At 40.0% G+C, this 23,314-nt stretch overlaps 1 protein-coding gene across 1 annotated transcript; it reads left to right on the top strand.

Annotated features, from left to right (window-relative positions):
- Positions 1-4,533: 4,533 nt before the first annotated feature.
- On the top strand, positions 4,534-23,152 carry LOC115953784 (ran-binding protein 1 homolog b-like). The gene is made up of 9 exons (XM_031071580.1): positions 4,534-4,752; positions 5,056-5,151; positions 5,259-5,340; positions 5,439-5,480; positions 7,458-7,628; positions 20,294-20,466; positions 20,577-20,728; positions 21,227-21,352; positions 22,719-23,152. The coding sequence occupies exons 1-9, from the start codon at positions 4,610-4,612 to the stop codon at positions 22,976-22,978; spliced, it is 1,245 nt and encodes a 414-aa protein (XP_030927440.1). The 5' UTR covers positions 4,534-4,609; the 3' UTR covers positions 22,979-23,152.
- Positions 23,153-23,314: the final 162 nt, after the last annotated feature.

Here is a 23,314-nt window from a genome sequence, read left to right as displayed (position 1 = left end):
AGATAATTTGAATGTAGATTCCTTTTTCTTATTGGAGCAGTGCTTCTCCAAATGTAAGCTTAACATGCATGCTTCAAAGTAACAATTGCTTAAATCATTTAAGTCAGGTAAATATACTTGCTATTTTTATTCCTCATTAGTTATGTTTATTTATTTGTATCAATAGTTATCACTTTGTTACTAATAACTGAAAACGTCCATATCTAATTTTGCAAAATTCTTTCTTAAATGGTTTTACGCAACTAAATCCAGGACAAAAGTGATTTGCCTTGAAAGATTTTTCATGAGTCTTCAATTCAGAAGATTCTTGACAAGTATATGCAACTAACAAGTATAGATTGATGATGAGAGGAGTGAAAGTTGTAGGAAATGTTATTTTTGTATATTGAAGGCAATGAAAATAGGCTGATTTTTAGGATATGTTAGAATACATTCCTTTTTGTATATTTACTTTTGCTATGCCTTCTCATCCTCTAGACAAAAATTGTATTATTCAACACTGTTATTCATCCAATTGAATATAACTAATATAAATGAAAAGTATTTTCATTTCAAATTCAGGGGATTACAATGTTAAAAAAGCTTACCAAGTTCTGTTGCAAGATACCAACCATCAATTCCCTGCTAATCACTTCCATTTCTCTTCCCCCCCTTCTGTGTGGAATCTTCTTTGGAAGGTTAAGTTGCCCTTGAAAATATGCAATTATATTTGGAGACTTCTTCATGATAGCCTACTGCCTACCAACCTTTCATGAAAATATGCTATTGTTGGCCTGTGCCCTCTGTGTGATACAGATGAAGAGACTGCCACTCATCTTTTCTTACATTGCCCTCTCTCTAGAGCTTGCTGGTATGGTTCCCAATTAGCTATTCAGTCCTCTGAGGTTGTAGCTGTGTCTGTGCAACAGTGGGTCATTATGACCTCTCAGTCTCTATTTTGCAGGTATTAGGAGGCCTTTGCTCCTTCTAATTGTACCAATGGAAGGAATAGTGGCCTTTGCTCCTTATTTGTTCAGATTCATTTTCATGGCCTTTGAACTTGCAATTTATCTTATAGGTTTTTATGGCTGCAATCATCCTGTTACCATAAGCTTGATGTAAATGTTTTGCATTATTGTAGTTATGGAAAACGAATAAGGAGAATTTAATAGTAATGGAAAGATACTTTTTCTCTACATGTGTGTATATTTAACATTCTTGTCATAAGGATGATTTTTAATTTTGTCCCAATGGGACTAGAAAATCTGAACAATTAATGATTTTTGTGTTAAGGTATTAAATCTGGCTCATGTAGTGTTTTTTTTTTTATTTTTTATTTTTTTATTTTTTAATGTTTGTCAAGTCCTTAATTACCACTACCATCTCTCTCTCTCTCCTATTTTGCCTTGGTTCCACTTAACCTGGCATGTGTTCTGGCCTATTGAATGTAACTTGGTCTAAATCATGCATATCCTGCTTTTTCTTTTTCGGATTAGTAGTGAAGATGCATTCTCAGTAAAACATTGCTTAAGGTAGGCTGATGATTATTATAAATATATTGAATGGTCCATGTGTTCTTCTTTGTGATCAGAAATTAGTTTTTAAAAATGTTTGGTGTTGACTTTATTAATATTTTTCTGTTGATTCCCTCATCCCATGTGATAAACTGTTGCCTGTTTTCCTAAAAACTTTGAAAAGGAGAATTATGGACAAGTTGGTTTTTCTTTATGAAGATTTGCTTCTTCTTTTGAAACAGCTTGGTATAGGCTTCAAGTACCTTTTTATGCCTTCTACTGTACTTAATAGTGTCTATTCTATAACTGTTTTGGCTACTAAATCTTCTATGCACTATAACTGGGCTATGCCACCAAATGTGTAACTCTCCTTTTGTTTTGTTATCAAAAAAAAAAAAAAAAAAAAGGTGCAGTGGGTTGGCCAATTACTACCTCTCTCTTGTATTTTGATAAGTACCTGTGTAATTGTGTAATTGTAAGTGGTAGGCCAAACTGGTAGGATTCTTCATGGCATACTTAGTAGATGCATTAACGGGTCTTTTTGTGGTAGGCCAAATTGGAAATTTCATATGCAAGGTAGGACTCTTTGTGACAGTCATTAGTGTGTACTTTTAAGATGAACTGAAGATTTTGAGAACCTGAAGAAGCTAGTTGATGAGGCTACCTTCTATGACAAGCAGTGGCAAGCATCATGGCAAGACCAAAATGCTGGTGCTTTGGAGCAAACTGGAAGGAAAATTTAGTTTGCCTTGTATAAATTTGTTCTTTCATTGTGTTACAAAAAGTCAGGACTTAGGACTATAATAGGCACCGGATTTGCAAGTGAAGGAAAATTGTATGATGATTGCACAATGCATCTGCTAACTATTTTGGACTACATAGTTTTCATTTGGCATTGCTATGGGAAGTAGAGCTTTAACTGTAAATTTTAGTAGTAGAACTTTTGTGATACCAAGTTATGATATTACTGGTGTAATGGTATAAGTAGGTAGTCAAGTGAAAAAGGTGGGGATGAAATATATGGAGACATAAATGAGAGAGCATTGAAAAGGCCTAAGCAGTTTCATTATCTTGCATACTACCCAAGATGCTCATGGCCAAAATTTTTGCAATACAATAGCTTTATATCAATAAAATTTCTAACATTTCTCTCAAAAAAACAACACTAATAGTGTAACAAATGAGAAATTTTATTGTCAAAATGAACAAAATTTACAATGAGATCCAAACACCAAAACAAAAAGATGAAGGTCATCTATAAACACAAAATTTATTTGCAAATACAATAACTATACCGAAACAACTATACCAAAACCACATAAACAATTCACATCAGAACCAATTCCTACAAGTCAGCAGCAAGCCTACAACCAAATACCACTAATACAATCTTTATTCAAAACTTTGGGACATCAATCTTTGCAGCATCAACAACAATGGTCAAATACAAAAACATGGAACCCATCAACTAAAAGACTCATAATCACAATCTTCCCCACATTACAAATTGAAAAGAACTCTTGTATGCCTTCATCTCATCAGTGGTCCTTCAAGACATTGTCGACATCTGCAGCCTTTCCGAAATGGAAAAGTAGGACGAAGAAGAGGAGTTGTCACTGAAACACATCGTTGCAAGGAATTTGTGAAGCTCTGGTGGCTACCAGCTGAGATGTCGGGACACGTGTGGTTAGAAGAAGAGGCAGAAGAAGTAGCAGCAGATAATGGATCGCTGTTGTTGTTGCCGCCGGTGATGGTTTCTGAGGAGATTTCCTAGTTCCGCTACACGAATCCGACGGGCCACCCATCTGGATCGCTGTTGTTGTTGCCGCTGGTGATGGTTTTTGAGGAGATTTCCCGGTTCTGCTACACGAATCCGACGAGCCACCCATCTGGATCGTTGTTGTTGTTGAATCCGCCGGTGATGTTTTTGGCTAGATTTGCCCAATATCTTCTCTAGAGAGATATTGGGGAAATAGAGTTAAAGGGAGAGAAGAAGAAAGAGGCAGAGAGGGTTTAAGTGTTTGAGTTAAAGAGGCAGAAAGAGGAAATAGAGTTGATTTTGGGTTAAATCCGGCCGTGGTAAGTGGAGTTGCTGAGTTTTAAACCTTGGGTTTATTTGCTAACTATAGTTAAGTTAATGGGTAAGGTGATATGGAGCTGAGTTTTATAAAATGGCTAGGTGGCATAACCTTATTGGATGGCAGGACCCAGGAGGACCACATCAGTGGTCCTCCGGGAGGTCCCAATATTTTCTCCTTAGTCTGGCCCATATAGCCCCATGAGAAATGACCATTGTTTTCTCAATCATTTAGACGGACCTATGTAGCCTTTTTTTTTTTTTTTTTTTTTTTTTTTTTTTGGAGAGAGGCTATATTAGCCCTTGAGAGTTTGGGAGCCATCTCCATGGACAAAGGCAGAATCTGGCGAGAGGCGGAGCTTGTGGTTGATCAATCTGAGAGAAAGTGAGAAGATTTTTGGTTTGGGTGAGTTGTGATTATGTGTGACACTACTTATTCATGCATGTGTAATAATGTGTAATATGCTGATGTGGCATGTTCTTATTTGAGGGTGCAAATCATGGATTTTAATATTTTATACTCAATCCTTACCAAATTAGTACTCTTTTAGACAAGTTGGATCGGTGTTCATCTATTTAAGACAATGGGCTTAATTTGGGCCTTAATCCCTCATTTCCTCCTTCATCCAAATCTCAGGACATTTGAATTAGGCCTCTTTCCATGTAGCCAAATTTATGGATAAAAACTAAAAAAAAGAAAAAAGAAAGTAAAAAAAGAAAAGAAGAAGAGATTAGAAATGGTAATAGTTTAGCAAAGAAACATTTAGGACCCATTTGGTAAAGGAGTTTGAGTAATGTTGTTTGTAATTTTTTGAAAAATGTGTGAGTAAAAAAATGCTTGTAATATTGTTTAAAAACCGAAAATGTGTGCTTAAAATGCTCAACCAAAAGTTTCTTTATTATCTCCCGTGAAGAAACATTTAAAAGTGTCTCCATTTTCCTTTGCAGATAAGTAAACCGAACCCATTTTATTCAATTCGAACCCCAACTTCACGGACCCGACCAGAATATAAACCGGGTTTCACCGTCGTCTACAAACATGATCGTGACGAACACTCCGGCGGCGGACCTCGCCCTCACGAACCTCGCTTACTGCTCGCACGCCGATCTTCATGGCTTCGCCGTCCCTGGCACCAAGCTCTACCTCGCCTCCATCGCCGATTCCTTTGTTCTTTCTCCCACATATCCTTTTCTCTCATTTCTTACTGCTCCTTATTTCGCTCTAAAATTTTGTTTCATCATGCGCATTTCCAATTCTGATCAACCTTGATTCTGATCTTTTATAGTAGAATTTTTTTGCGCAAGCTAAGATTTGCTATATCTTATTTGCTTAGATGTAAATCCGAAAAGTCTCTTTTAGAATTTGCTCTGAAATTTGTTGATTTCATGCATAACTAAGATTTGCGTGTAATTTTTGTTAAGATTGATGGCTTTTTTATTATTATTCTTGTTTTGGTGGCCTTAACTAAGAGTTGATGATGATACTGCTCACGAGAGCGTACGAAATGGCCACATAGCTCTAAATACGATTCAGCGTCGGCATGCCAGGGTTTCATCTGGTGATACCATATCGGTTAACAGGTCAGAGCTCATTCGATTCAATACCACCACCACCACCGCCACCATGGCCGTCTTTTTTTTCTTAGTATTGTTTCTAATTGTTGTGTGTGGTTTGTAATTTGTTTTAGATTTATTCCGCCTGAGAATTTCGACCTGGCATTGCTTACACTTGAGTTGGAGTCTGTGAAAAAGGGGACTAAAAGTGAACAGGTTATTATAGACTTTCAGTCAATAATCTTAAGTTTTAACTTCATGCAGGGTTTTATTTTATGCTTGAAAAATTGGTGTTCTCTTTTTTTTTTTTGTAGGTTGTGCTTGCTAACCAGCTTAAAAAGAGATTTATGAACCAGGTAGAGTTTATATGTTTATGACTTACTATTCCATTTCGTGTTTGGTAGTTTTACTTGGCTGCGCGCGTTGGCTGTAATTGATTGAGGATTTTGAAATAAATGGGACTTTTTAGGTACTAGGGGGTTTCTCATCTGCTACCTGAATTTGCACTTTAGCGTTGTTGTTTGATCACTGAATGCTAATAAAATGAAAAGGGTAATTTGATCAGATGGCTAAAAGGTGGGTCGTGTTTAATGATATAGAAATGTAGTTAGTCATGAGAAACAACATTGCCATTTTGTAATTAGCTGAGATGAGGAAGTTGTGATGGATGGAAAGTAAGATTGGAACCGATAGAATTAGATATGTAGTAATTGGTGAGAAGATGAGGGTTGAAATTCTTGTGGAAGAATAAGAGTTCCCATGGATGGTTGTTGTGATAAACGAAACCATCAAGTGTGTTAGTAAGGAGGGTTTTTTTTTTTTTTTTTTTTTTTTTTTTTTTTTTTTAAAAAGCTATAAGACAAGGGGAAGGAAGGCTGAGCAGATCATGGATTCATGAAGTGAGAGTTCACATAATTTTGTTAGTAATTTGAGCCATTTCACTTGATAAAGCTGAGTGGTAGGAAAGGATTAATGGAGGTTATAGCAGTCTTGTTGAGTTGCTATTTATTTCTATTTAACTGCGTGTGAGTCATGTTCCCACAAAAATTGTAAATATTTAATATATGTTGTTATCACATGATTAGGTTAAAATCAAAGTTCTTGCTTATTCAAATTGATGAAATTTTAGTAATTAACTGGGGTCTTAAGCAATTGTATTTGAATCTGTATTTGATTGCTGAAAATAAAGATGCTTCTATATACGTCAAAAAAGAAGAAGGATGCTTCTATATCTTCTATGGTGACCGCAGGACGGAAGAATGGCTCCTGCTATTGGAATATGAGATTTATTCATAATTTTCATGATTTGGAGATGGAGGGGGTGTATTCTCTAATGGATTTGTTTTATGATAAATTGCCCTTTGCTGGAGGCACTGATTGTGTGATATGTATACTGAATAGCAATGGTGTTTGATCGTACTATGAACATTTTAGAAATGCTAGCTGGAAGCTTTTTACAAGGAGATGCATTTGGTCTAGTTATGTGCCTAAGAAAGTATCATTCTTTGTGGAGACAGCATTATTGTATAAAATTTTGACTATAGACAATCTTATAAAGAGGAATATACCATCGGTCAATTGTTGTATGTGTGAGGCAAACAATGAATAGGTGGATCATCTTTTGCTACACTGTATTGCCAACAATGATTCAGTGGATTTCCTTTTGCTACCCTGTTAAGTTGCCCACAACTTATGGTCATTTCTTTGATCAGCTCTTGAGATGCGGTGGGTGATGCCCTAAAAAATGATTGATGTATATTGTTGCTGTAATGGGATGTATGGGAGACGTAGGAATGTGTCATGTGGAATGTAACCCCTATATCTTATGTGGGTGTTTTGGAGGGAGAAGAATTGCTGAATTTTTGAGGGTGTGGAGAAATTTTTTATTGAGCTTGAGTGTAATTTTTGGGGCAGTTTATGTTAATGGCCTACTATGCTTTGGGGATCTCTTGAAACATGTTAATTGAGCTTATGGATCATTTTAAGCTTATGACTGCTTTTGAGCCTTTTTTTTTTTTTTTTTTTTTTTTTTAGTTTTAATTCTTTTAATAAAAGATTTTTTATTACTCACAAAACAAAAGAATGGTTCTATTTCAAACCCCTCACACCGCCACCACCCCCCCGCCCCCCCCCGAGAGAGAGAGAGATGAAAAAGAAGGAAAAGCTATGTCCTAGTATGCTTCTTGCCCACCTTTTTCTCCCTAACAGGAAACATATGAGACGTGTATTAATGTTCCCAGTGTATTTATAGGTTTTGCCTGCCTTATTTTCTTCCTAAATCTTTTTGGATGATATCACTTCAAGCTGTGGATTACTGTTCTTGTTGTACGCAGGTAATGACAGCAGGGCAAAGAGTGTCATTTGAGTTTCATGGAAATAACTATATTTTCAGAGTCAATCAAGCTGCCGTAGAGGGGCAAGAAAAATATAGTACTATTGAAAGAGGGATGATATCAAGTGATACAGACATTGTCTTTGAAACATCAAATTCGAGTGGAATAAAGGTATATTTCTGTATTTGATTGTGTTCTAGTCTTTATACACACATATTTTGTTCTTGTTTTGAATTTTTTCTTATTGGTAAATACACATGCACTAGTGGGTCTTGAACTCATTACCTTGCCCTCCACCTTGTTCTTACTAGGAGGAGATGCCATTTGAGCTAGTGCTCATTGGCTTCTTTCTCCACTTATTCCACTTAGCTATCCTATACTGGTTAGGTTTAATTACATTGAATTGGTGATAAGTTTGCTATCCTAGCTCTTGGGCATGAGCATAAAATGCTTTGCCTGTTAGTGGTGAACTCCCTTGGATTACCTAGCAACTAGTTCTGGCAAGTGAGTCATTTGCTCTTTAGCTTTTGCTACCTAGAGGCAAATCCAAATGTAGCCGTTTTTTTTTTTTTTTTTTTTGGAGAGCGGCTATGTTAGCCGAGTTGAACAAACTAACAAAGGATTAAAAATTCAGCATTATTCATATCAAAACCTTTTTCTTTAGCAAACTTTGAATTTGTTGACTAGTTATTTGATTTATTCTTTCTCCGTACTTCACAACTACAATTTTTTACTCAATCAAAAATCTATTCTAATGATTAGTAACTAAATTAAAATTGAAATAAGATTATTTCAAATTAATTAAATAGAATAAGTGTCATTTTAAAATTATATTATAAAAGTTTCATTCACAAATCTTGTAAATTATATATAAATTGTCACAATATTTTCACAATAGCTAAGATGTCAGTCTCTCATAAGAAAAAAAAAAAATTTTAAGACTCACCACAATTAAAGATAAAAGTGGTAAATTGCAAATTACACCCTTAAAATTTGAGATTGTTTGGATTTTATACCTCAAGTTTCAAAATTTAGGAGTTAAAATCTAAATTCTGAAACTTCAAGGTGTAAAACCTAAACACCCCCAAACTTCAGATGATGAAATTTAAATTTTAAAATTTTAGGGTGTAAAATTCAAAAACCCCTAAATTTTAGGAGTGTAATATGCAATTTACCCAAAATAAAAATATTGTGAGATTTTGTGATGTAAAGAGAATTTCTCAAATTTTTATTACCTTTGGTTATTATAGGGACCGGGTTTGAGCACTATTTCTAAGGGATAAGTGAATTCAAGCCCAACAAGTCCAATACAATAAATTTGTAGAGAATGGATAGAAGAATTGGGCTTTAATGAGTGTAACAAGAGTTAGGGATGATTTGAAGAATGAACAAGTAAAACAAATGAGGACTTGAATAAATAATTCAGTCCTCGGCGCTGGTCCGAGGAGCTTTTACTTATATATTTCTTCAGTGATAGTGGTAATGGCTACAAAGTTGGTTCAGATCACTACAGTGTATCTTCTGGTTCCTTTTTTGGATCCCTTTCTTCAGAGCTCCTTCTTCTTTATATACTACTTTTTTTCTTCATCTTCACCATACATGTGCAGGTCGGATCTGATGTTGTTGGCCCTTTCACATCAATCTTCTCCCAAAACTCTTAGGTGGTAGCTGTAAGTCTGAAAAGTCACTGCTCAGGTATCATTTTCACATTAATGCGGCTAGAGTGTTAGTTGTGGAGCATTTAATGTGGAGGTTGCAGCTTTTCCTGGAATTGCTCTACCGCCGTGCACCAGAGTGCTTACTTTCTGTACTTATCTTTTCCTTGGGATGCTTTGAAAGATTATTTCTGTCGGTAAATCAATTTTCTTCTACCACAGCCTTTGCTAGCCGAGGACAGCGTTGTCCTTGGCACAGTTTTCTGTGTCGCAATGATTTACCACTGTCTTCTTCATATACGATTCTGGGCCTCGGGCTGGGCTTCAGGCCCAGTACAAAAGGTGGATGTATGTCACTGAGCCTTATGTCCCCACAATAGCCCTTCAAAATTCTGCTGTTTGGCCCCTCGGGCAGAAAAGAGGATTTTGATGTCCTCGAGCGTATCTTGGGCTTGTTATGTCTTGTCCTCTGCTGGCGTCAGTGCATTTTTAGCTGCCCAAGGCATGTCCTTGATGTTTTGGCATTCGGAATGCGCCCTTATTAAATTCCTGCGGCTGGTTGTCCCCTACGTTCTACGGCACGATGACGATCCAACGGTGGAGATTTTTTCCAAATCATGAGCGAGAAAAATCCCGCTATTACTTTGATTTGGGTATAAATACCCATTTAAATCATTTTGCCCAAATTACTTTTGCATTCAAGAGCTCCTGCGCACATATGTTGAATCTATCAATCCTTCTCACTCACTCGTGTCTCTTCAAAAGCCTGTCCGAGGACACTTTCCTCATCCTTGTAAGTTATTTCCAAACTTTTCAAATTTTCTTTTACTTTCCTTTTCCTGTGTCTTTCTTCCTTTGCCTCTTTCCCCAACTTTCTTTAGTTTCTCTAAACTTTTTTTTTTTGGGATGGGTAAATTTAAGAGTTTGGTAGATTCGGAGGAGGGAATGGAAAAATTTAGGGCTGGCTACAGGATTCCACCCAACGTGGGCCTGAAATATTGTAAGGAGGGTGAATGGCATTTTCTAAGGCAAGCGGGTGAGGTGGTGATTCCCATGATTGCCTTTATAGAAGGTGTTGTGAGAATCCTTATGGGGCCGGTGATGAGGGACTACCTTAGGTTTGTTAGGCTAACCCCTACTTAGTGCGCCCCAAATGTCTTCTGAATACTAGGGTGTGTAGACGCCTTAAATGAGAAAATGGGGCTACGGTTGATCCATCACGATGTGAATTGGGTCTACAACCTTCATCATCTGAAAAGGAAGGGGTATTACTTGAAAACAAGACAGCCTGAGATCAGGCTCATACAGTGCCTTCCTGAGTCTAACAAGAGGCTAAACAAGGATTTTTTGATCGTGTCCGGGGAGTGGCATGATGGAATTCCTTGTCCGACGGAAGAGGGGCAACCAGGTGGGGCTCTAGAGATAGGAGTAGGACTTGTTCACTATTTTATCATGATTTGTGTGGTTTGGACTCTAACCCTTTGCTTTTCATGATTCTGCAGACAGAGGCGCCATCGAACCAAATTTCAGCTTGGTTAACAAGGAGAGCTTGGACAACATTCTCAAGGCTGAGGTGTTTGTGAACGAGGACGACAATCAGCTCAGGGCGGCTCACCTGATACTAGGGTATACGCCTATTTCCCGTGCTTTCCAAGCACCAAGTGTGTTATCAAGGCTTGAGATCCGCGCCTCCATAGGATCAGCGTTGCCGTTGAAGAGTTTCTGCTCCCTAAGGGTGCTTTAGTTCCGGAGGGCATTCCCTTGGTTGGCTTATCCTCTTCTTGTCTAGTGGTGGAGGAAGGGGAAGAAAAAATAGAGGAAGCAGAAGAAATCGTTGAGGTAGGCTTGTCCGAGGACGAATTTGAGGTGTTCAACCGAGCTCAATCGTCTGAGGACCCTTTCTGTGACCTCGGTGATCCAAGCTATACTGAAGAAGACTTCCCCTCAATGGAAAACCTTTTTTAAGACAATATGGGCATTCAGAGGAGGCAAAGTTCAAGTCTGCTAGAATTGATTGAGTCCCAGCCGGGGAAGGGAATGCAAGGGAAAGCAGTTCAGAGCAAAACCCCTCCCCCTTCTCAGAGCAAACTCCCTCCTGCTCTGTCTAAACTTCCTCCTCCACCTCCCAAAGTCAAACATACCGCTGAGACTCGACCCTTCCGACCCTAAACGCAAAAAGGAGTCGAAGGGCAAAGAGGTGGTGAAGGTTGAGAGGTCACGCCCATCATCAGAAGAGGATTCCCAGCAGGCTGTCAAGCAACAAAAGGTCGGGCATATGGGGCCCGAGAAGAGGGTCGATCCCTTGCCTGAGCCCCAAGCCTGGCTCCCAGCCCCAATGCTTAATAGGGCCCCTCTGATGGATAATGCTTCCATTAGGGACTTCCAGGGAGGTGTCGGTAGCCATGTGGCTGATGCTTTGGAAGGTGCTCTACTGCTGCCCTTGGACATGGCCAAGCTGAGGTCCTTCAGGAGGGGCAGGAGGTCTTCCTTAGCCTCAAGAGGTACTTGGGCATGGTAAGGTTTCCAACTTAGTTAAATTAGTTAGCCTTTCATTCTTTTTTCTTTTAGCCTTTGTTCCTTATTTATCTTGCATTTGTTCTCTTTTTTAGGCTGTTCAGGCCACATTCAGGGCAGAGGAGATAGCCACTAGCTGCAGCAAGTAGCTAGAGGACAAGAAGAACAAGCGTGTTATGGCTGTAGAAGCCTTTAACATTGCAAACCAGTCTACGCAGGACCAGAGGAATAAATTGAAGGATGAGGAAAGGGCAAGGAGGAGTGCAAATTTGGCTTTAGAGAGCGCTTAGAGGCAAGCCGAAGACCAGAGGCAGCAACTTCGCAAGGCCGAGGACTAATTGGCTACTGCTAAAGGGCAGATTGAGTCCTTGAAGAAAATGTTGGCAGTTGTAGAGAAAGCCAAGGACTCCATGGAGAAAGCCAGGGACAAGGCAGTGTTAGCTCGTGGGGAGGCAGAGAAAGCTAGGAAGTCAACAAAAGAGACCAAGGAGAAGGCCGAGTAGGAAGCTTACGAGATTGGGGTGGCAGAGACCGAGACCAATCTCAGAGCCCAAGTGCAGGGGTATGCAGGCTCTATTGCTTCCAAGTTTGGGTTGAAGCCCTCAATCAGGCTGGGGTTGAGGATTTGTCTGAACTTAGGAGGGCAGAGAATGTGTATTACCCCCCTGCTCTCCGAGAGTCTGCCCCCGCTAGTTCTGAAGCTAATACTGTCCCCGAAGCGGCAAAGTCAGGCCAGGATAGTGCCACCAATGATCCAATTCCTCTTGGCACATCTGTCGAGGAGACTGAGCATCCCGGGGTGCCAGAAAAGGAGAAAATCATTCACCAGGAAATACCCCAGGATGTGATGAAGCCTCTTGCTGACTTGCAAGCTCCCTCTTTCGAGAAGGAGGCTCCTAAGAAAACGGAGTTAGTCTCGGCCTCCCTTGCTGAGCCTCTCAAAGTCACTCCTCCGAGCCATGGTACTGAAGCCTCGGACACAGCCTTTCAACAGCCTTCTAAGGATAAGTTGACAATAAAGCTAAAGAAATAGACTGTGTCTGTTTATCTGTGCCGCTGTTGTCATTTTTATAAGCGTACCTGAACTTTTGTAATGAAACTGTCCCTTTTTGTAATGAAGTGTGTGTACTTCTTTTAATGATAAGGCTCTTTGTTCGTTAGATTCATGCTCTTATTAATATTTGAGTAATCATAGTAGTGTAATATATCTTTCACTTCTGTTGGGTGGACCATAAGAGAATTTAGGTTTATAATGTGGATCCCATAACTTCTGAATTGGTTACCACAATGGACTAGAGATGCTAAACTCACAGTACTTTATGAAAAGAAAAGAAAAAATTCTAACCTCTAGGCACATACATTATGGCAGGATATGCAAACGGATATTTTTTAGAAACTCATTGACCTCAGGAAAACACAATAATATTGACTATAAAGGAAAGATAGGCCCTGTGTACCTTGAAATGCTTTAAGTGATGCTCGTGGGCGGACATCTGTTTACATCTTTCTTGAATATAGGCAAGACAGGTGATCCGAGGAGCCAGGCTCCATTTAGGGTCATGTTTATCACTTAAGTAAATATCTAAAGTAGTTAATTTCCCCAGGGCTTGTGGTTCGAGGATCCCTACAATGCCTTGGTTCAGTTTTAACACTTGGATGGTCGCCACAAATTACTAGTTTCCCCAAGGTTTGTAGTCCGAGGAGCCATGCACGATCTTGTTTCTGTCTAATACTTAAATAGTTGCCAGAAGTTATTATTTTCCCTAAGGTTTGTGGTCCGAGGAGCCATGCAAGACCTTGGTTTTGTCTGATACTTAAATAGTTGGCAGAAGTTATTAGTTTCCCTAAGGTTTGTGGTCCGAGGAGCCATGCAAGACCTTGGTTCTGTCTAATACTTAAATAGTTGCCAAAAGTTATTAGTTTCCCTGAGGTTTGTGGTCTAAGGAGCCATGCAAGACCTTAGTTCTGTCTAATACTTAAATAGTTGCCAGAAGTTATTAGTTTCCCTGAGGTTTGTGGTTCGAGGAGCCATGCAAGACCTTGGTTCTATCTAATACTTATATAGTTACCAGAAGTTATTAGTTTCCCCAAGGTTTGTGGTCCGAGGAGTCATGCAAGACCTTGGTTTTGTCTAATACTTAAATATTTGCCCGAAGTTATTAGTAGTAAATCAGAGTGTAAACAAAACTGCTTTCATTAATAATAATACATTCTTAGGTTATTTACATTCCATGGGCGGGGTACAGTTTTCTCTTCTAAGTTTTCTAAATAGTATGCACCTATTCTTACTACTGAACTGATGCGATATGGTCTTTCCTAGTTAGGCCCCAGCTTTCCCTAGGTCGGGTTCTTGGCATTACCCAAAACCTTTCTTAGCACCAAGTCCCTTGGTACTAATGACCGTAGCTTCACATTGACATCATACCCTTACTTGAGTTTCTGGTGATAATAGGCTAGTTGGATCATCGCCTTCTCTCTTCTCTCTCCAATTAAGTCTAAACTTTTTCCTAGCAGTTTATGTTGTTGCGTGGAGTGAAGCTACTCATTCTCAATGTTGGGAGGCTTGTTTCTAGGGGGATGATAGCCTTGGCCCCATAAGTCATGGAGAAGGGAATCTCTCCTGTTGACCGACGTGGTGTAGTCCGATAGGTCCATAGGGCGTGTGGCAGTTTTTCCACTCATCTTCCCTTCGTATCATCCAATCTCTTTTTCAACCCATTGACTATGACCTTATTAATAGCCTTGGCCTGTCCATTTCCTTGGGGGTAGGCTGGAGTGGAATACCGGTTTTTAATCCCTAGGTCACAATAGTATTTCCTAAAGGCCTTGCTATCAAACTAGAGGCCGTTGTCCGAGATGAGGGTGTGAGGGACCCCAAACCGAGTAACGATGTTCTTCCAGATAAACTTCTTAGCATCTACATCCCTGATGTTAGCCAGGGGCTCGGCTTCGACCCATTTGGTGAAATAGTCTGTGTCGACTAATAGGTATCTCTTATTTCCTGCTGTTTTGGGGAAAGGGCCTACGATATCCAAACCCCACTGAGCAAACTGCCACGGATTGGAGAGAGGATTGAGGACCCCTCCTGGTTGATGGATGTTCGGAGCGAATCTCTGGCATTGATCACACTTCTTGATGTATTCCTGGGCTTCCTTCTGCATACCAGGCCACCAATATCCTTGAGTGATGGCTCTGTGGGACAGAGATCTTCCTCCTGTGTGACTTCCACAGATTCCTTCATGCAACTCTTCGAGCAGTAATTCTGACACCTCAGGATGTACACATAGCAAATACGGCCTAGAATAGGAGCGCTTGTACAATTTGTGATCCTCGGACAGCCAGAACCGAGGAGCTTTTCTTCGTACCTTCTCAGCTTCTGATTTCTCTTCAGCTAATGTGTCATCTTTAAGAAAGCTCACTATAGGATCCATCTAGCTCAGACCCGCTCTGACTTGATGGATCTGAACCATGTCCTGCTTGACTCTATCTGTTCTGCACAATTCCTTAACAAGGATGACATGTGGTAAACCCTGAGCCGAGGAGGTGGCAAGAGTGGCTAATGAATCTGCGTGCGTGTTTCTGCTTCTAGAGACATGTGACAAGTCGAAGAACTCAAAATTCGATTGCAAGCGCCTAACTTGACTTAGGTACTTTTGCATTCTCACATCTCTGGCCTCTAGCTCGCCCTTCACTTGGCCCACAACCGGTCTCGAGTTTAAGAATGCTTCTACTACCTTTCCTCCCATTTTCTGCACCATGGCCATTCCTTTCAGTAAAGTCTCATATTCGGCTTCATTGTTTGTGGCTGAGAACCCTAGTTTCAATGATTTCTCAGGGGATATTAGAACTAACCCCACCCCGGATCCCCTTTGGTTAGCTGCGCCGTTAACGTACACTTTCCAGCGTGGGGGTCCTTGCACGGAGATTGTGCCAACCGATTTTTCATCCATGTTTCATTCCTCCGCTCTTATTTCTATCGGGGGTTTGGCAAATTTGGCTATTAAATCAGCAAGGACTTGGCCTTTGATCGAGGTCCGGGGCATGTATTTGATATCGAAAGCTCCTAAAATTGTGCTCCACATGGCAATTCTACCCGTGTAATCGGCACTTCGGAGTATAGACTTAAGCGGAAGTTGAGTTAGAACAACAACTGTGTGCGCTTGGAAGTAATGAGGGAGTTTTCGTGTGGCATGCACTACTGCTAAGATTACCTTCTCCAATGGTAAATAGCGCATCTCGGCCTCATGTAATGATTTACTCACATGATAGACTGGTCGTTGTACGCCACCATCAGTTCATATCAACACCAAGCTTACAGCATGAGGGGCCATCACAATGTAGGCGAACAAAACCTAGTCGGCCTCAGGGCTAGACATGATGGGTGGCAGGGATAGGTATTCCTTAAGTTGTTGGAAGGCTAAAGCGCAATCCTCGGACCATTCAAATCCTTTCCATTTATTCATTAAGAGGTAAAACGGCCGGCACTTATTGCAAATCTAGAAATAAACCGATTCAAGGCTGCGATCATTCCAGTGAGTCTTTGGACTTCTTTGGGATTTCGAGGAGGTTGCAGATTGTGAATTTCTTTGATCTGATCTAGGTTTACCTCAATTCCCCTATGAGTTACCATATAGTCCAAAAATTTGCCAGACCCGACACCAAATGAGCACTTAGAGGCATTGAGACGCAGTTTGTGTTTCCTTAAGATGTCAAAATGACTCCGAGGTCTCCCATGTGCTCAGACACTACTTTACTCTTTACCACCATGTCGTCTATGTAGACTTCAAATACTTTTGCCCAGTTGTGGCTCAAACATTCTAGTTATCATCCTTTGGTAGGTAGATCCCGCATTCTTCAAACCAAAAGGCATCATTTTGTAGTGGTAATTTCCAATGGGAGTCACAAATGCTGTTTTTTCTTAATCATACAGGGCTAGTGGTATCTGATGGTAGCCTTGGAAGGCATCTAAGAAGCTCATCTGAGGATGGCTTGCAGTTGCATCCATTAACTGGTCTATTCGAGGCATGGGGAACGGGTCTTTCGGACACACCTTGTTTAAGTCTGTGAAGTCCACACAAATTCGCCACTTCCTACTCTTCTTTTTTACAACCACAGTGTTAGCCAACCACTCAGAGTAGAACGCCTCCTTGATAGCCCTTGCGTGTTTGAGCTTTCTCACTTCATCCTTGACAGCGTCAGCATGCTCCTTGGATGGGCACCGAGGAGGTTGTTTTTTGGGAGTGGCTAATGGATTTACATTTAAGTGGTGGCAAATGAAGTTTGGATCAATTCCTGGGGCATCATAGGCGTCCCATGCGAACACATCGGTGTTTTCTTAGAGGAACCCTATCAATCCCTCCTTTTCCTGAGGGGGTAGTTGAGATCCTACCTGGAAGAACCTCTCCGGATCATTGCCAATGGTTACCTTTTCTAGATCCTCACATTTTGCTTCCTCGGCTGGTGCATAGATAGGCGACGCTAGGGTCTTTGATTGCTATGAGCTTTCTTCGACATGGGCCGAGGACTCCACTTCGGGAGGATGCAAGATGGCAGCCACCAAGTATTCTTTGGCCATAGCCTGGCAACCTCGAATCTCCAAGACCCGGCCCTCGGAAGGGAACTTCACCTTTTGATGCAAGGTGGAGGCAACGGCTCCTAGGGTATGAAGCCAAGGTCTTGCTACAATGGTAGTGTAAGGGGAGTAGGTATCCACTACAATGAAGTTAGCCTCCACTATCTCTGGGCCGATTTGCACAAGTAGTCTAATTTGGCCCTTTGGCATAACCATCTTTCCGTCAAAAGTCAACAAGGGGGAGCTGTAGGGCGTCAAGTCTTTTGGTTTCAGCTTTAGCCCCTTATAGAGATCGGGGTTCATGATCTCGGCCCTACTACCACCATCTACCATTACCCTTTTTATGTCGTAACCTCCAATCCAAAGAGTGACTACCAACACGTCGTCGTGGGGTTGGATGGTTCCCACTTTGTCTTCCTTGGAAAAACCCAAGATTAGATGTGGATACACTTTGGACCTTTTGGGTTCTAGGGCAGAGTTATCGACGGTTAGTCGACCTACAGACATCACCCTAGCAGGACATAAGCCTGTCCTCCCTGGAGTGGCAAAGATTACGTTTATCATTCCTATGGGTGGTCTCAAGGAAGTGTCTCTCTGGGGCTCCTGGCTTACCTAGCTTTGATGACCACTGGAAGGATGCAAGAGGTGTCTTAGTTTCCCATCTTGGACCAGCTGATTCAGGTGGTTCCAAAGGTTCCTGCAATCTTCTGTAGTATGTCCGTGGTCTTGGTGTTATTCACAATACAGACTCCTATTGCACTTCATGGAGTCTCCAGCCATCTTATTCGGCCACTTGAAGAATGGCTCATTCTTGATTTTTTCCAAAACTTGCTGTACTAGTTCTCTAAATACAGCGTTAACCGTCTGTGTATTGGTTGGTTTAGATTACCCTACGAAATCTCTCCTCAAACGATTATTATTGTACAGGTTCGACCTAAAATCACTCCTTCTTTGTGTGATAACCTTCTCATTTCCTTTTCCTTACAGTTGGTTCTCTTCCACCCTTTTGTATTTGTTAATCCGGTCCATAAGTTGACGTACACTGGTGACAGGCTTGCCAGTCAAGGATTTCCTCAAGTCGTGCTTGGTTGGGAGACCGCTTTTGAAAGTGCTGATGGCGACGTCATCAAAGTTGCCATCCATTTCATTGTACATTTCCCAATATCTGTTCAAGTATGCTTTCAGAGTTTCTCCCTCACGCATGGACAATGACAATAACGAGCTCAGAAGCCGAGGAGCCCTGCTGTTCGTAATGAAGTGAGAGCCAAATGCTTGGGTGAGCTGTTTATAGGAATCTATGGAGTTCGTCTTCAAGCCATTAAACCACCTCATCGCTACAGGTCCTAGGCTAGACGGGAAGACCTTGCACATCAAAGCTTCGTTCTTGGAGTGGACGGCCATTCTTTGATTAAACCAGCTCACATGCTCTACAGGGTCCGTTCGACCATTATAAACGGTGAACATAGGCTGATGGAACCGCCAAGGGAGCCTAGCCCCTTCTATACTGTGCGTGAAGGGTGACTTGGAGATCTAATTTAGAGCCTTACTCATAGCATCATTACCCAGACCCCTACTAGATGGGCCTTTTCGTTTTCGTCTATGATGGTGCTTGTCTTCGTAAAAGAAGGTCTCGCTTGAAGGAGTTCTTGATCTCTGCCAGTAATTGCCGTCCTCTTCATCATTAGAGGATATATCAGAACTGGAAGGAGATTGCCTCCGCTATGCATAACACAGTTTCTTTTTCAAGTCATCTATCTCTTGCTGCATGGCTTGGTTGTTGTTTTGTCTCTGGGACACGTGACTGTCCACATGGGTGTGGCTTTTGGTCGTTTGGGTGGTATGTACACTCCCTTCTCAATTCCTTTCATTACCCCGATTTTGCTCAGGGTCAAGAAGATTACTTTGTCACTGGGACCCTGCGGGTTCTGTCCGTTGGGGATCTATTTGGCGTGGGTTCTCCTGTTGTGGACCTGATCCTACCATGTTTAACCGTTGCATTCACTAACACACAAGTTCTTCCCACAGACGACGCCAATTGTAAGGACCGAGTTTGAGCACTATTCCTAAGGGATAAGTGAATTCAAACCCAACAAGCTCAATACAATAAATTTGTAGAGAGTGGATAGAAGAATTGGGCTTTAATGAGTGTAACAACAGTTGGGGATGATTTGGAGAATGAACAAGTAAAACAAATGAGGACTTGAACAAGCAATTCAGTCCTCGGCGCTGGTCCGAGGAGCTTTTACTTATATATTTCTTCAGTGATAGTGGTAATGGCTACAAAGTTGGTTAGATCGCTACAGTGTATCTTTTGGTTCCTTTTTTCGATCCCCTTCTTCAGAGCTCCTTCTTCTTTATATACTACTTTTTTTCTTCATCTTCACCGTACACGTGCAGGTCGGATCTAATGTTGTTGGCCCTTTCACATCAATCTTCTCCCAAAATTCTTAGGTGATAGCTGTGAGTCTGAAAAGTCACTGCTCAGGTATCATTTCCACATTAATGCGGCCAAAGTGTTAGTTGTGGAGCATTTAATGTGGAGGTTGCAGCTTTTCCTAGAATTGCTCTACCGCCATGCACCAGAGTGCTTACTTTCTATACTTATCTTTTTCTTGAGATGCTTTGGAAGATTGTCTTTGTCGGTAAATCAATTTTCTTCTATCTCGGCCTTTGCTAGCCGAGGACAGCGTTGTCCTCGGCATAATTTTCTGGGTCGCAATGATTTACCACTGTCTTCTTCATATACGATTTTGGGCCTTAGGTTGGGCTTCAGGCCCAGTACGAAAGGTGGATATATGTCACTGGGCCTTATGTCCCCACAGTTATAAATAAAGGATCAATGATAGAGCAAATTAAAGAATTAAAAATTCATAATTTCAATTGAAAAAAAAAAAAGATTTTTCTCAGAAAAAGAAAGAAAAATTACTTAAAATCTAATAGGTCGAATTTACTCCAAAGTCCGCAAAGGTTAAAAATAAAAAGTAAAAGACGCTTTCCTAATTCTATATAAACCGACCTTCCTCTACGCTATACCATACCTAAGTTCAGCTCGCTCTATAAAAATACTCTCTCTCACTCTCTCTCTGAAAAATCAGAAGTTGGGAGCAATGTCGAGCAGCAAACCAGAGCAAAGTCACAGAAAAGATGAAGAAGAAGAAACCACAGCGGCCGAAGACGAAGACACAGGCGCACAAGTAGCTCCGATTGTGAGGCTCGAAGAGGTTGCTATCTCTACCGGCGAGGAAGAAGAGGAACCAATTCTCGATCTGTACGGACTCATCTTCTAGGGTTTCTAATTCGTCTTTAATTTTGGCTTTTTGTTTTTTTTACCTTCGTTTTTTTTACCTTCGTTTTTTTTTTTTTTCGTTTTGGTTTCAGAAAAGCAAAACTGTACCGTTTCGATAAAGATGGGAAACAGTGGAAAGAGAGAGGCGCAGGGACCGTGAAGCTTCTGAAGCACAAGGAATCTGGAAAAGTCAGGCTCGTAATGCGCCAATCTAAGACTCTCAAGATCTGCGCTAATCATCTAGGTCAGTTTTTTTTTTTTTTTTTTTTTTTTTTAAATCAAAGTTTTGTTTTTGTTTTGATTTTTATATATTTGCCGTTTTGCTCTGTTTGGTTGCTTAGAAATTGCAGAAGAACAGTAATTACACGAAAATTATTCCCTTCGTTGTCTAATTTTTTGATTAGTTTTTGTTTTTTTGTTTTTAACATCTGTGCTATTATAATCTGTTTGGTTGCCTAAATTGTAAAAGAACCGAATTAACTAATACACAAAAAATAGTCCCTTAGTTTGAACCTATCACGATTTTTTAGTCTAGTGGAAGCTTGTTATTATCTTCTTTTTTTTTTTTTTCTTTGCTTGAAATTTAGTAAACCTAAGCAGATTGAATCATAGAATTTTGGCTTTGAGGAAGCATGGAATTCACATTGATGAGTTATGCTTTTTTTAATTTTTAATTTATTATTGAAATTATATTTGGGTTTGGAAAAAGGAGTGTTTTTTATGTATTTGGCATGTGTTGCAGTTATTCCGACAATGACAGTGCAAGAGCATGCTGGAAACGAAAAATCATGTGTGTGGCATGCTACGGATTTTGCTGATGGGGAATTGAAGGATGAGCTCTTCTGCATTAGATTCGCTTCTCTTGAGAGTGAGTGTTCTTTTTTGAATTATTAGCTTCTTTGCGTGCCTGAATATATACATATAAAAAAATTATGTCTTTGAGTAGTCCTTAGCTGTTTCCTTTGTGTGTTTCTGTGAGATGTGTGATATGCTCTTATAATTATAATTTAAGCTCTAAGTTTAGAGATTAGAGAATCTTAGATATGAAGGTTCTTTTTTTAGAGCAAATTAGGGGAGTTTGGTTAAGGTATGGATGATAAGTAGGTTTGAATTGTTGAAAATTCTTTGGAGATTGTCATGAAGAGTCTAAGATCCAATTTGTTGTCGTAGAAGCTTATTAGTGTTATGTTAATCTGCAAGACAATTGAATGCTTTGTAACTTTGGTGAAGGCTTTGAGAGAAGACTAATTTTGATAGTATTTTTGAGGTTTTTGTACCATATGTGTTGTTTTGATTACATGTAGGTAGAGAAATTCGTGGCAGCTCTTTTACTGGTGGGGTGTGGCTTTGTTTTATTGTCACTTGCTATGGTTGTATGTGGGATGAGCAAATAGAGTGTCAAAGATTCTTTCTTGTGTCATTGAAAATTATTTTTGATTATTTTGGTTTTAATAAACTGTTACATTTTCCAGAAATTGTTACAAAATAGTTCTATGTGGCTCTATGTAATGCTGGAAACTATATTAATCTTTAGAGCTTATATCTTTTGGTCATTAGACAACAACTGCATGTGATAAACTACTGTCTACTGATCTATGATTCAGTGAGAATTTCTTTTTTTTTTTCTTTTAATTGAAATTGGAGATGTGGGGAGTAGGGTATAGCAAATTGTTGCTCTGGCATGCAAAGAAGCACCCTAGCTACATCCTTAAATGAAGGAGGATTTCTTGCAAATAGCTGCTTCTCTGTTTTTCTAGATATTGGCGTACTTATGGCTTATATTTTAAAGTTTAGTAGAGGCCTTGATGTAATAGGATCACTATTTCTTACTTTCTTTATGAGGGCTTATACTTTCAGTTTGGTAGAATACTGATCTGAATGATTTTCCTTGGAAGGAATTCTTATATTATTTTTTATTTTACACGAAACAAAATTTGTATACTGTTGATATGCGCTATTGACAGATTTTCCAGCAAACTGGGTTTGGGAAATCTCTAACCCATTATGTGGCCGGTTTATATGACCATTAAATGTGTTGTGTATTAAAATTTAAAAGTACATGTGGATGCTGACCTAGTTAGGAGGAAAATTCTGACCTACGCACTATCTGATTGTGATTTTCAAGTGGGAGACAGTTACAGCTCTTGTGAGAATTGAAATTGGAAAATTTTTATTCTTTGTAATATGTTTAGAATTCATAAGTTTACATGTTTAACATGGTTGTCTTTATTCAGACTGCAGGAGCTTTATGGAAACATTTCAAGAGGTTGCTGAATCACAGGGAAAGAAGGAGGATAATAAAGATGCATCAGATACTGCTGGACTCTTGGAGAAATTGAATGTTGGGGATGGTAAAACTGAGGGTAAAGAGCAGGAAGAGAAGCCTGATGTGGCCAAGGAGGAGGATAAGCAAACCTACAAGGAGGAGGATAAGAAAGCTGTAGATGACCAAGCAAAACCGGAGGCAGGTAACAAGGATGAGCCAGCTTCATAGACTAAACAGAGCACTGTTGGTATATTTGAACAGTTTATCAATATAGATGTTGGTTTGGGTGGCTAGTAAAGGTTGTTTTTCCCACTAGTTTGGGGAATGCAGCTGTATTTACGTTGTTTATTGAAATTTTTGGTAATCTATGGATGTGGATGATGGTTAGTCTGTTGGTCTTGAGTTATTTTTTTTTAATTTTATTTTTTATTTGTGTGTGTGTGTGTCCAGTTTCGTTACTTATGATAGATTGTTCGCAAGGTTCTCATTAGTTCTTTTTCAAGTTTTTTACAGGCTTTATTATTAAGTAATCACATAATAAATCCTAAGGTTTAATCTTAGTTT

The sequence above is a fragment of the Quercus lobata genome, chromosome 7, assembly GCF_001633185.2.
Source record: "Quercus lobata isolate SW786 chromosome 7, ValleyOak3.0 Primary Assembly, whole genome shotgun sequence".
Taxonomy (NCBI): Eukaryota; Viridiplantae; Streptophyta; class Magnoliopsida; order Fagales; family Fagaceae; genus Quercus; species Quercus lobata.
This window is presented reverse-complemented; position numbering and strand designations above follow the sequence as displayed.